Source organism: Simochromis diagramma, unplaced genomic scaffold (genome assembly GCF_900408965.1).
Source record: "Simochromis diagramma unplaced genomic scaffold, fSimDia1.1 OVJJ01000421.1, whole genome shotgun sequence".
NCBI lineage: Eukaryota > Metazoa > Chordata > Actinopteri > Cichliformes > Cichlidae > Simochromis > Simochromis diagramma.
Genome location: NW_024387250.1, coordinates 4,382,340 through 4,397,292, shown reverse-complemented (window position 1 = coordinate 4,397,292; position 14,953 = coordinate 4,382,340). Strand labels below are relative to the sequence as shown.

Sequence of the window (14,953 nt, the reverse complement as noted above, 5' to 3'; positions counted from 1 at the left end):
AGTGCACAGTAAAATGATGAATGCCCTGCCAGGTTATTCATGCTGAAAAAACTAACCCAGAACAGCATGCGTACATAAAACAAGCATGCTCATATCTCCCCCGGCCTTGTGAAACCCCTACAATTAAAGAAAACGTTGACTGATGCAAAGAGAATTAAATTAAGAATGTTAAGAATTTTTGAGGAGTTTATAATGAATCTTTTCCATGTCAGTCACTCGTCCATGAAAACACTCTGCAAAGAATTATGGACATTTGTGATAGCTGCAGTGCAGCAGTCATGAAAAATGTATATTTCTAAAGTTTTCAGGCGGTATCAGATTTTGCACTTATTATTTTTCAGACACAGATGGTTTTTATTTGAAGACTTTTTTTTCTTTTGTAAAAGCTTTTTTTTGTCACATGTTTGATAAAGAAAGAAGTAGTGCGCTCACATTTCAGCCATGCTCTCAGGCAGGTTTGCTGGGATGGCAGTCAGACCTTTTCCTCTACAGTCCACGATGTTGTTACTGCAGGTACACATGGCAGGACAAGAGCCTCCACCAGTGCTGCAAGGCTGCGGGCTTGAAGACTCCTGGTGTCCTGAAGAGACAATCAGAGGGAAGGATATGCATAAAAGAGAGGAATGTGGAGCTGCTACAGGTGTGTGAGCACAGGTGAATTTGTTGGTTTCAGGATAACAAGATGTAATGGATGTAATTGCTGGAGATCTTTCTGTGGTGATATAAAGCCCCTCATGCTCCTAATTGAGGCTTAAACTCTTATGCGGCTGCTCAAGTCATCAAGCCTTTGTTTTATAAGCTGAATTGCAAATGAACACGCATTCCTAGGGATGAGAAAAACAAATAAAAGAAAAAGACTTACATAGCTTTTAGAATCAGTGGGTAAGAAACTAGGTTATATATCAAAGCAGTGCCGAAGTAGATGTAGGGGAGAGAAAGCGCTTGAATGAGCTGGAGTGGCAATTGAAGGTCTCCCAATAACATCCATTGATCTCTTCGCAAATATTCCTCCTGAGTCTGCGTTCTCTGGGAAGAACTGATGCCATTCTGCACATTCAGCTTTACAACCCCCCACCTCTCCACTTCTAAAAAGCTTCAACTTTTTAATTTGCATACAGAGCACACAACCCGTCATACTGTCTCTAGATACCTGTTCAAATAGCTATGGCACTGTCAACAGTGTGGTGAAGAGCAGGCGCTTGCGCTGCCAGTACAGCGTGTTTGGTGTGTGCGTACAAGATGTGTGTACGCAAGTCTAACCCAGATAAAATGAATAAAACAGACTTTTAAATGGCCTCATTTACACAGCATTACTAATCCAAGTTTCAAACCATGAATATTTGATCGCGTTCCTATCTATCGCTCAGCTTGTGTGGAAAAATGTTGGCGAGAGAGCCAAGTGGGAGTAGACATTCAGCGAGAGGAAGACAGAGTGAGTGATGGTGAAAGTCGGTGACAGAGAAAGCATAACTCCAGAATCATTATGGTTTACCATAAAATTACTGGCGCGAGCGTTTGGACCATTTAGCTAATAAGACATGTTTAAGGTCAGACTTCATACATCTGGCCAATCATAATCAATTACCTGATGGGACGGAATGCTTCGACACATCTGGGAATCAAGTCAGCGATTATCATCGCGAGTGTGACACTGGTACAGTCCCTCAGCACATGCGATATGAGGCACTGTGATCAGAGGACGGCAGAGGTTTGACAGATCTGGGATCAGGTGTAGGGCAGAGAAAAACTCCCTTCTGATCCAACATGGCATATCTGACAGGCCTGGGATCAGGGGGAGTGCAGAGCACAGCTGGAGCGCCCTTAACAATGACAGCTCTGTGACAGGTACACTTGAGGTGAAGCTGTTTGATGTTTGCTCCTCCCCTGTTTTTTTTCCCTGCCTATCCCCCATTATCTCTCCAATTCGCCTTCTCTGCTACCCAGTTACCTTCCCATTGCCCTTCTTTTATTTGCTTTCCTTCTTCCAGCAGTTTTCCCCTGCTCCACCTGTACTTTCAGACTCCCTTTTAACATCCTCATTTTCAGCCTCTTTATCACTGCAAGCCATTAGCTTCTGTCCATGTGCTCACAAGTCTTGATATTTAACTCCCCTCCATCGCTGGCCTCTTCCCATTTGTTTCCTCTGCAGTTTCCCATTTTTATAGGGTAATTCCTGTTTCACACTACAAGAGCTGTATTGTATTCAACCCTGAAGCAATTCATTATTAATTATTCATCTCAAACACAATATTTTTACTTTTGTATTATATTGTGAGAGCAGTTATGCGGTAGAATTAGTCATCCATTTTTTGTCATATAGAGCATGATGTTGGCACAAGAACCTTTTAACTTTGGGTTTGATCTGCTGCAAACGATCATGGGAGTTATGCGTAATGTTTGGTTTGAATAAAAAAAACACACAGAAAAGCCCATTAAGACAAACGGGAGTAACTGTATCCTAAAGCAGAAACTGACGCTTGTGTAATTGGCTACAGCTAAGGGGGAAAAAGATTTTCAGCCAGATTTCAAACCTAAAAACCTTTTTGAAAGAAACAAAATTGTTTGGAGAACAGAAAATGCATCTCACTGCAGAAATTTGTGAGATAACGCAAATGAGTGACTGGTTTTGCACAGGAGTCCCTTCAAGCATTTAGAAAGTTAAAGAAGGAGTGTTTATTCTGCAAATGTTGTTTAAAATCCAATTTTCACCTGGATTTAGTACTTTTTAAAGCCGCTTTTCCATTTTTTTAATCATTAAGTATTGGTACAGCACACAGCAATGTTTTTTTAAACTGTTAAAGAATGACCCCATTTTTAAAGGGGACTGATGATAAATCACTGCCTGGAAAAATATTTTTCCTCAAAGCGAAGCAGTAAATGTGTTACTCTGCTCATTACAGGCAAAAATTTACAATACAGTGGTGCTTTCCAGCCTAAAACTGGGACTGAAAGAAAGTGAGTCATAACACAGGGTGCTGCAGAATTTCATCATATTTCGAATCGATGAATAACACACTGTACCCCGTTTTCCTTCTCCTGCCTCTCATAACAGCAACACGCCTCGCTTCTCCATCTTCTTTTCTTCCAACACAGCGCCACCCCGCCCCAAATCCCCCGCAGGTGGCCTGGCCTGGTCACAGCTCACACTAACTACACGCACAACCACACAGTGCTGAACATCAAAAATACTAAAAAAACCCCAAAAAACAGGAGTATGTGTGTATATGCGTGTGCCAGCGAGCCAGTCCCTAATGAGTCCTTCACTGGGAGTTCAACTTCTGGTCACTCATCCTCTCAAGAAGAAACTGTTAGTATGTGTTTGTGTGTGTGCATCACTGTGTACTTACACACACAAATACATAGTAGCGGTAGATTTCCTGCTGGTGTTAGCAGGCACAAAAACGATCAGCCATTGACACTCTCAAAAAAAAATCAATGTTTGTCTGTCTACAACACTCCTAACTCTTTTAGGTATTTTTACACAACAGCAGCTTATATGTATGCTACATGAACTACAGCTCTCCATCATTCGAGACCTCAACTTTCTGTATCAGTATCCTATCAGAAACCAAATTTCCCTTACACCCCCTGCTCCCCTTTCGTATCTGGAATCGTTACACTCCCACGCTTTGAGTCTCTTTCCCTGGGCGATGAATAGTTAATGATCTGTGCTGTCACGCCGTATGGCTGCGTAAAAATCACAACCCATGGAGAGAGAGAGAGACAGAGAGAGGTACACACACACACACACACAAACGTAGACACAAACACCCCTCGCAGCTGGCGTTGCAAGTGAGATGGCCTTGTGGGGAGTGGAGGTTCTCATGCTGTTTTTCCATTGTCCGGATATGATAACCCCAATGCACGGCATGACACACCCACATGCACATGCTCTCTCTGTCTCTCACACACACACGTGCACGCGCACGCACACACATGCGCACACACCGCAAAAGAAATAGTGATTTCAAAGCCACGGTTATCCTTGTGCTAGAAGGTGAGAAGCTATAAATAATGACAAATTGAGGAGAGAGGGTCTACTGTCAATGGGGGCAGCCATCGCTCCAGCTGTGCGCTGGGCATTTTCCTTGCAACAGCGCCAGCTCCTCAAGAGGTGGGCACTCATGCAAAGGCCAGAAGAGAGCATGGGGTTGCCAGGTTATCATGTGGCTGCCAGGTGAATACACACTGAAACAAAAACACAGGATACTTCCTGTGTTTTTGTGTCAGTGTGACCAGGGGACCGTAAAAGATTTACTCCACAGGGAGACGTTGTCATAAAGAACCATTTTGTTTGCTGCCTTTTGCACAAAAAAAACTTTTATAAAATGCATTGATGGTGGTCAAAAGTTTATTGTAAATGTATCTTACCTGAGCAGCTGAATTCATGCTTCTGTACTTCTGCCACATTAAGTCCTCTGAGCTCAGGAGGGGCAGTGCATTGTGTGAATAAGCCAATTGTAGGCCTCTGCCTGAGCCACTGGGCCAACCACGCCAGGTGACAGTCACAGTTCAGATTGTTCGAGTGGAGACGGCTGTTAAATGAGAGGGGAAAAAAAAGAAAAGTTGATTGATTGAAGAAGTTTTCCTTTTCTGTCTAAAATACCACAAGCTGAAGACATAAATAGCATAAAACGTGTCTATTCTTTCCTACAACTCATCACATCCAATCCCTGTGGCAAAACACAAATGATACGCTGCACGGATGATTATAAATGACACTTTCTAAAAAAGAGGAACACTAAAGAGGTCTTTTCTAAACCTACTCCAAACACTGCATTCCTGCAGTGCTGTGCCTGTCCAGAATAACTCTTGCCGTGGTGAGGTGGACCTCTGGAGCATGTGTGTTAACTCGCAAACCCATGTGTGCAGACGCATGGTGTGCGCACAAACAGAAAAGCCATATAATACTACCCCACTGGGAGCCTAAAATGTCACCGCAAGAGCAGTGGAGTCACGGTCCAGAGTTTCAGCAGGCATAATTGTTTTAATTTGTGCATAATTTCAGATTTAGTAATCACATACAATGCACAATACACAATAGACTTGTGGGGCTATTTGTGTCTATCTGGGCCAGTTGTTGTCTTTAGATGGAGGGAATAATGGCCCCTGGCATTGCTACAGACCCTTCTGTGGTACTCTGTGGTTATGGCTGCCACCCAACATTGACTGGAATGACAGAACCTGTCTACTCCCATTGAAATCACACAGGACTCAGCCCTTTCTCTGCTTTGCCTTTTTGTGTGTGGAATATTGTTTTATTTTTATGGGAAATATCTCCGGATCAGTAGAAAAGTGGTGGGATTTGTGAGACTTACAAAGTCCGTAGTTTGGGCATGTGGTTGAAGCTAGAGACGGGGATGCTGCTGATGTTGTTGTTGTTCAGCGTTCTGTGAAAAAGAAAACAAGATTTTAGCATCAGTAAACTTTTTGGAATCAGTTCTCTTCTGTCCCGTCTCTTTGAAACTCTCCCCCCGTCTCTCTTTCTTCTCGTGGCCTATCAGGAGTCTAGCACCTTATTCCTCGCAGATGCAGACATTCATGCATGCAAATATGCACAGGCAAGCTCACAGTCCTGATCACACCACTTTCATCGAACTCTGGGCATCAGCTGCAGAAAGAGAATCGGGTCATTTCAATCAGCCTAATAACCCTTTGCAATATTTCAACCTGCTACCCCCTTTCAACGCAAGCTGTCCTCCTCCCCCCACGAAACCTATAAATACAGACCCTATCAAAACAACCCCCTATCCCTGCTTGTACCACTGTGACAACCCTACGACTATTTCCTCCATGTCATGACAGCAGCTGTCACTTTTTTCAAACCCTTCATACACAAACACACATGCAAAACAGCCTTTCACTATCAAAATAGCAAGCCTGTCAAAGTGCCCTCGTCCCCCTGCCTGAACTATAAGTCTAAATTGTTTCAGGTGGAGAGCTCTAACAGAGACCGCTTGGACACTTTAGACAAGGGATGATTAATTGAATGTTCAAAAACTGCTAAGCATGGTCACCAATGCATGGAGGATTGAGTGCTAACTTGAATAGGATTATTATTATTATTTTTTTTGTAAAATGGTAGGAACCCCCAAATGTCAGATGGCCTGCCCAGAAGTGGGTGATGTGTAGATGGAGGTGAAGTGGTGGGCGGGTGGGGGGTGTTAATGTGATCGAAGGGAACACTGCTGTCAACTGTGACTTAATGGAGCTTGGTCTCCATGATGCTGGCCCCCCTCGTGAGGCCCACAGGGGGGTATTTTGATATAAGCCAGGCCTGTGCTTTGTTAGTTATGCTTATTAGCGAGGCCAAAACAATGTCTTAATTTAACTAAGTGCTTTAATGGAACAATAGAGGGCTGGGTTGGATGAATAGCATCACTTCAGATACTTACAGCACTTCCAAGCCTCTCAGAGCTCTGAAGGCTCCGTCCTCTATGCAGCTGATGTGGTTTTTATCCAGCTGGCTGCAGATCACACACAAGAGAGAGCCTTTGTTACACGAGGCACATACAGTAAACAATCTTTCCGCCTCCCTATAGGCTATTTGTAATCATGGGTACAGTGAGCAGAACACTGATGGATTGTGGTAAATCAATACTGGTTTAGTCATCTCAGCTCTTGTAACCCCAAGAGTAGCACTTCACTAATTGTTTATCTGCATCGATACACCTCATAAATCTACAGTATGTGTCCGTGCGAAGATGCAAATCAGTGTTGCTACAAGACGCCTTTGGGGAGCTCTGTGTGTGTGTGTGTGTGTGTGTGTGTGTGTGTGTGTGTGTGTGCGCGCGCGCGTGCGCGTGTGCGCGTGTGTGTGAGCGTGTGTGAGGTAGTTAGTCTATTTAATCAGTGTGATGCACAGTCTGCTGAAATTACACATACCGACATGTACATAATGTTTTGCGGTTACCAAAGGCCATTAACCCGACTGGATAAATATTGGAAAATGTTCATTTACAGTAGCTTGTAATATAATAATTTATTCTGTATAATCTTGCTTGACTCTTCATTGACTTGCCATAACTGCAATGTTAGAATCATGTTAATAACTAATTAACCAGTTATTTTTATACTTCCTTAAGCGACTTTTAATCACTTAACTGTTTCCATGTATTTTTCAGTTTGTAAATGTGGTTACTTTCAGATGTTGCTAGACTTTTTGGTTGCATTCATCATAACCTCATAACTTTTTTAAAGCTTCTATAGACCAATCCTTATTTAATAATGAAGATAACTGTACATTGCAGGGCAGAGCACATTTACCCTGGAAAGAGTGAGGTACTCACAGGTTTTTGATGTCTGTAGCTCCCCTGAAAGCTTTTCTGGGAATGGACTGGATGTAGTTCTCGCTCAGATCTCTGCGGAGACAATAAGAAGGCATCGGTTAGAAACAATCCATCTTCGATTATCGCTTTGGTTTGGTCTTTTTTTACTTTGAGAGGATGTGTGTCCAATATAACTCAATTTCGGAAGCAATGTTAACATGTTCCAGCAATTTCCTCTGTGAACCTTTCACTTCTAGTGTTTAAGCATGCTTTGCTAGCAGCAGGAATCAAACTCTATTCAGTGTAGCTCTTTCTTTTAACACACTCAATGGTGCAGAACAGGAACGCTATGGGCATTTTTTTTTCCTTCTGCCAACACCCTTAGGTCTGATACTGCATGGCCAACTCATTCATAATGAAGATGTTATTTTTTTTGTTGTTGGCTGTATTATTCAATGTTCACTCAGGCTATAATTTGTTCACTGTGCCCTGACCATGCACTGGTGTGAGGCACCAGTTCACAGACAGTTGGGCAGACAGACAGCTGGGCAGCGACCAATGAGATGTTGGTGGTGTTCCCGCAGTAGCACAAAGAGCATTATTTTCCCATATAATATTTGGTGTGTGTGTGAGTGTGTGTGTGTGATGATCGACCCGAACAGAGAGAAGAGCAGTATTTGAAGCACAAGACCTATTTTAATTGTCACAGTATTTTGCCTATTGTTTAAATTGTGAGCTAACCTGACTCAGAAAGCATGTAACCATCTTCTGTACATACTCTACTCAGGGAAACTCTTGGCTGATACCAGAGAGGCTCCTGCCTCATGCAAGGAAGGCTCCCACAGCCCGGACAGATGTAAACAGAGCACTTATGGTCACCCACAGAAGGGCTAAGGCACAACACCAGAATCAGACTTTGATGACTCCTGCTTAGTTAATGTTCATGCGCACCACAGCATGCAATCCTCTGATGCACACAACAAATATCCACGCTAAAACCCCCATGGGGTGATGCTAAAATGAGTTCCCAAGACACACAGTCTCACATAGTGTCCCCACTGGGTGATGCTTTCCAGAATGTTCCCGGGAATGAATATCGCACAGACATTGTTTCGGCAGGATACAAAAGAGGGGAGTAAAACGCATTACAGCGGTTGTGTTGCTCAATCCATCTAATGAATGGGTGGTTGTTTCTTTACGGTACAGCAAAAATTAAAAGAGTACTATGCAGGCCACTGCAAATACACCACAATTAAAATGGAATTTGTGTGTTTGATTCCATGGCATAAAATATTGAGGTCAGATTGAATTGTGGCAGTCTACTCTGACTTGTAGGGTCTTGCCCCGTGTTTACAGTCTTGTTCCATTAAAAGACGGCATTACAATGATGTTGCATGGGAATGACCGTGTTAGGGGCACTTTTATTTAGCGGATAAGGGAACAAATAAGCAGCCCTTTATATGGCTGCTATTCTGAACACACAAAAACCTGACGAGCACGTACAGATGTGCAAATGAAACACACACGTCGCTGGCTCGCGTTCAGACAGAACATAAATATTCCATCTAGTGGCACATTCTAATTTTATCCTGTGAGGTTTCTGAGTTACATTTTCTCGGAAGATCTGCATAACATCTGCTTTCATTGAGATATAGGGCATCACAGTTAGCAGGCAATTTAGGCAATTACACAACAATAATCTAGCTATTCTGTCAGTCTGCCATATTTTGCAGGATCATATCCCAAACACCAAACCGGCTTCGTGTCTCCTAACTAGCAAACATGAGAGCCAGAACGGTTGTGCTCCCTCCAGCTCCTTTGTTGTTCTCTTGGCAAAACAGCATGAGTGAAGAAATGAAAGCTGAGTCAGTCTGGCACCCGGGCTGAATTGGTGCCGCTTATCAAAGGAGGTCTACCTGGACCTGAACTCTAATTACTAATTAGTCCCCTCACCTTCTCTTCACCTTTCTACAACAAAAGAAAACCACCAACACACAAAAGATGTCTCTTTTGTGATCTTCTGCATACATTTGGTTAATGACTTCTTGCCCCTGGACATATGAGGATATCTTTTCTCTGTGTGGTGGTTGTATGTGTGTGTTCACTCCCAGGCTCCAATGGGAAATTTCAACAAATTGCTGTGCTCAGGCGGCATTAAATGCCGGAGGCATTAGGTGCTGGGAGAGGAAGAAAGACATAAATATGGGGACAGGCATGAGAAAAGGATGGAAAGCTCTGATGATATGAGGACAATCCCATTTTTGTAAGTAGTAAAATGATAGCTCTAGGGTGAACTCGTCAATCCTGCTAGCATGCTAAAACACAATTGGTTAGAGTGATCTATAGACTACCAATTATGGTGCTGTTTGACTGGATTTGGTGCTGAGGTCGTGGGAGGTCACTTTAAAAATATAAGTCTATTCTGGGACAATGTGCACCCCCCCTCAAAAAAAAAAAACCCATGACAACTATAAATGATGCTATCTATAGTGCCAGAAAATCTCATTTACTTATACTGCTTTTGTCCCTTTGCATGTTTCTTTCTCTCCCTTTGTCACATATAACACAATAATCACAGTGGTCATGGTTTGGAGTCTGAAGTCTTCTGTATTCTATAAGGATTTATCGACGGGTTAAACTCCTACAGGAGCCAGAACAATATTAAATTTAGCAACTCGACATTTCTGCATTTACACATTCCTAAAATGGCAAACAGGACATTGCTGTGGGAGACCATACTGTATTTTACATAGTCTGTGGTTGCCCCTCACTGGTATTTTCTAAGCTTGGCTCCAACTGTGTTGCTGCTGAGAACTTTGACATCTCTGATTAGTTGATTTCAGTCGAGCTGATTTCAGGGAAGCACTGATCCATTCAAAAACAGACATGATTATATGACAACAGTCACCACAAATAGAGATAATGGTCACCATGGTGTTTGACACAAAATCTAGTGACAGTAAATCTAATGTTAAAGCCTTTTAGCAAATACCACGACAGTGCATCACTTGTGCAGCAGCCCAGAGATAGTTCAGAACTCATCTTGGCAAAGGAACCACTTCCATCTTCTTTGTGCCTTGTTTCTTCATGAAATCATCTTGGATTTGAGTGTCTGGCCAGCGCATATGTTTTAAAATGTGTGTACTGCATCAGACTTATCTAACCTCAGAGTCAGATAGTGGATTGCAGGAGCAGATAAAGTCAGGAGACGAAGGAGAAGCGGTTATAACCTCCGGGCTTCATGACACTCGCAGAGCTCTGTTCGGGGTAGAAGAAACCACCAGAGCTTTGCAGCAGTCGCCACTGCCCAGACTCCTTCCATGCACTCATTACAATGCGTTGAAGAATATCCCGAGGCAGTCCCTCAGCCTCTACTCCAAGCCCAGGCCTCCATGCATTTTACAGATTGCTGCAATAATGTTAGACCTACAACTTTTTCTTTCCTTATTTCCTGCACGCAGCATGCCTTTTTTTCATCATAGGTGTGCGATCCAACGCTTGAGTGAACAAGAGTGAGTGTTCAAAAGAGCCAAGACCTGGTATACATTTACCTTAATGCACTACATACCATGCAAGTGGGCAGTTAGTTCATTAATGTAGCCCTGGCTCTTTCTGGGTGACGTTGCTCACAGTTCATTCCCATTGTTGCCGTAATGATGCGGTAACACACATGTTTTCAGGTGTGTCTTCGCTGTATGAACTACAGTCTCTAATATACTGCGGTCAAGCTTTTTAAGGTTTCACTTATTCAGGACCTCAAACAATCTTATTGTTTAATCAGTGTAAATTGCTCTGATAATAAACTTAGCTACTGATATGCTGGTTTACAAGAATCCCCGCAGAGTCTATATCTGAAATAATTAGCTATGTTATCAGACATAGCTCAAGGCGCCTGGTCTGAAGATTAGCTCCACGCTGAAGGTAATGTCTGGTTCCTGTCTGATTCACATCATTAACCTCTGATCTCTATCTCAGTACACTACACTAACACTGTACACACCTTCATGATACACATACCTACTATGGTTTCATGTTAATATACGGATCAAAACGCCAGCGTAAAGACACGCTGTGACCCTTTTAATTCTTTAATCATTGTTTGTGACGGCAAAATGAATATCTAGGGATGCTGAAGCAGTTCAGCCACTTAATTAAAAACAAAGTATAACGTTTCAGGCATTTCAGCTTTTGCATTTCAATTTTTTGACTAAAACTCAAGGAAGCTACATGTTCACATGGTAGCAACTTGATAATCACAAGGTAGTTCATCTATTTTGCTCTATATGAGATCATGAAAGCTTCTTTGAGCTGATCCCTTGTCATGTTTGATTTGGCAGAGTTTTACACTTGATGCTCTTGCTGACACATCCCAAAAGGGAATTAGTGTCTCTGTCTGGAATGGAAGCAGAAACCTTTTGCTTGCTAAGCCAGTGCGTTAACCACTACACTACGGAGGCACCGCCCTGTAGGGGACCATAATTACCCAAATGAACATTATGCTGTATTAAAGGTAGCTTTTTAAACCAATAACTCACCAAGAGAGTGTTGCACTAAATCAACTGTGCAGTAGTGTTATATCTCATAAACCTCTATTTAGTTGGGCCTCTTTCGGAAATCCCTGAAGTTGCCCTCTTATGATCGTGAGGAAAAAGCAAGTTTAAGGCACATCTGCATTGGCTTCACTTTTAAGGCAGTCCAGCTTTTATACACATTTTGTGGCTGACACCTGCAAAGCTTCAGGATATTTGGTGTGGGCGTAATTTATATCTCGTAATGACCTTTATATACATAGACATATTTGCACATGAGCTTACATGTGAAAACAAATAACTGCCTCTGTCATACACGAAAGATTTCTTAGTTTCCGACTTTGTGCCTCCACATTTGGCTGTCAAAAGCTTTGATACATGGGAGGATAAATCCTATTTATGATATGTTAGTTTTAACGCTTTTTCTTAGGAGAAATTTCAACTGCCTTTTAAGAAGATGTGTGCACTCTGTCGACTTCATTGATGCCTTCTACAGCTACTGGTCACTATTAACACTTTACTTTTCTGTATACTTTTTCTTAAACATTCTCAAGGTGAACTCAGGTTGTTTTTGAAAGAGATATTCTCAAAAATATGCAATGAAATAAATACATCTTATTTGTTTGTTTGCTTTTCACTGCTGCATAACTTGGGGAAAACCAGCTATTTTCGAAACGCTGTCACATGTATGAAAGTGTGGGTAAATGTAGACCACTTCCCATCAAGAGATGAGATTTGTTTGGGTGATAGTTCTTTTAAATTTCACAGGCAAAGAAAATCACTTAAATGCACTGGATAGAAATCTTTTTTTTTCACAGGGCAGCAACTCAGTAATGCAGAAAGGGATGAAGATTTCCTGTTGCTGCTTCACAGCCTTTCACCCTTATTTCATCACTCTCTCTTCAGTCCACCTCTTCCTGCATTGTTCTTTTACAAAGAGTTATACAGTCAAGCTACGAAAACATTTCAACCTATTTTAAAAATATCACAGTCAATGAAAAGAAGTTCCTGATCCATTTATTACTAATTAAATTTTATGGCGATTATAAATAGAGTATCTCTCTAAAAGACTTCCCTCTATGGTCCCTGTGTAAGTGCATTTATTTTAGGCCGGGTGTTTGTTTTGTCAAGAGCTCGACTAGATTACATGATAAGAAAATGTTTACCCTTGCCAAATGCTCTTAATTTTATTCTACCATTTAAAGAGGGAGAAAAAGACAGAAAGACAGAGGGGGAATGTGTCTGATTACTTACTCATTAAGAGAGTTAATGAGGTGTGTGAGAGCTGTTAAAAGAATGGCAGTGTGCTGCCACTAAATGCTAACTACTTTCTTCCTCCCTGCATGGTAAAAACCCACAAGTAGACACACATATAAACAGCCACATAAACAAACTGTGGGGCTTCAAAAAGAAGTCATTGCACGTGGAAATGTACCAACAAATGAGTCAAGATACAACTGCAAATAGAGAGCAATGCTTTCAGATAGAGAAACTAAGCCAAACATACACAAACTGTTTATGTCTACATATCATTTATTCCTCTGTCAGGGGCATAATTACCTAAATGTTTATTAGCAATTAAAGTGAAGGCCTGGGATTCAAACTGAGATGAGAAAAAACTAGAACTTAAGGAAATTTTGCAGGTGACTTTAATGTCGATACTCTTTTTTTGGACCAGAGACTTAACCTGGTAAAATCCCAGGAACAACACAAGGAAGTGGCAGGCAAGCCACAAAAGGTGACTATGATTTTAAAAAGTTTAATTAAAAGAAAAAGAACCTTGAAGTTTGAAAGGTGTTACATTTTGACAATTATCAGCACTCAGAGGCCACAACACACAAAAATAAAGCAAAATATAAGAAAGGTAAGTCTGAAGAGTCATGAGTCTATTTTTGAGCTTAACAAACATGCCTTGTGTGTTGAAGACATAAACAAAAACTTTAATGTGCTGACACGCTTTGTGTACTGTATGTGTAGACATGTCTTTGGTTGAGCTGAAAGAGAACAAAAATGAGTGAAGGTGTATGTGTGAGGGGGGATAACATAAAGACGATGAGGTGAGAAAGCACATAGATCGAGTCTGCAGGGCCTTTGGACCCTCGCCAAAAACACAGGCATGAACATGTGAATTTGTGTGGCCCGGAGAGAGTGACTGAGAGTGACTGAGTGTTCCTGTGTGCGGCCAAGACTGTCTCTGCCTTCCTTCTCACCCTCACGCCCTCCCCCAATCCTGCTCTCTCCACACCTTCACGTCTTGCTTCCCTTCCGGCTAAAATAAATGATAAACATGCCTCTTAGCCGTGCCTCTCTTCACTTTCTCCCTGCTGTCTGACCTCAGTGTTTCGTGCCTCCGCAAAGGAGTAAGTGCAATCTGGACGAGCGAGCCAGACACCACCACTATCATCATCATCGTGATTACCATTATCATCTGCAGGTCAAAACACCGTCTTAACGTCTTAAAATCTTTCATTCATGCTCACACAAATTATCATGCACACGCGCACAGATGTGGTACACTAGCATGCTCGGTGTGTAAGGTGCCTCTCTCATCCCTTTGTGGTGGAGAAAGGAGGAGAGAGCTTAGTGGGAGGAGGACTGGTAAGCAGGGACGGAAAAATCGCTTCTTTTACAAAGAGAAGAATAACGAGGCTGCTTTAGGAATACTCTTACACAAAAACCCAAGAGAGAAAGTCTTGCTTCCCTACTCTTTCTCTCTCTTCTTGGACTAAATATAGGCCACACAAAGAATCACAATGAAAAACAAATACTGGACTAATACTGAATGCAGCACATTTCAGTGGCATCTGTTTGTCTTTGTTGTCTTTGTTTTACTTTGAAAGCTAATGTCAACTAAAACTAGTACAAACAGGCAGGGAAAATAATTGATTGGAGCTACGTATCACTTCCCCCTTTCCTCCGCAGTGTCACTTTCTCTATTTATTTATATGGACTGCAGGAAATATGTCATTGAGCAGCATTATCTCATTTCCAGCAGGCCAGTTGGACTGTCATAGCAGCCTTCTTGTTTATAACTTTAACCCTCTAAAGTCTTGCACTTCTGCACATGCTGAAAGAGAGGAAAGGGAGGCCATTGTGGACGCATCTGGGGAGAGTTTATGATTTATTCTGATGCTGAAAAATAGAGCTGGCCTAACA

The 14,953-nt window shown here is 42.0% G+C and overlaps 1 protein-coding gene across 5 annotated transcripts in view; it reads right to left on the bottom strand.

Moving 5' to 3' along the window:
* The window catches only part of LOC120715044 (slit homolog 1 protein-like), an 82,331-nt gene that overhangs the window by 27,663 nt on the left and 39,715 nt on the right, over positions 1 to 14,953 (bottom strand). For 4 of the 5 annotated variants that reach the window (XM_040001781.1, XM_040001783.1, XM_040001782.1 and 1 more), the window contains exons 5-9: positions 7,290 to 7,361; positions 6,396 to 6,467; positions 5,319 to 5,390; positions 4,372 to 4,535; positions 433 to 580 (exon numbers count right to left, since the gene is read on the bottom strand). In XM_040001781.1, the coding sequence (XP_039857715.1) occupies positions 433 to 580; positions 4,372 to 4,535; positions 5,319 to 5,390; positions 6,396 to 6,467; positions 7,290 to 7,361 (528 nt within the window). Of the gene's footprint in view, positions 1 to 432; positions 581 to 4,371; positions 4,536 to 5,318; positions 5,391 to 6,395; positions 6,468 to 7,289; positions 7,362 to 12,743; positions 12,751 to 14,953 lie in introns of all 5 variants that reach the window. The other variant, XM_040001785.1, reaches the window with a different exon arrangement.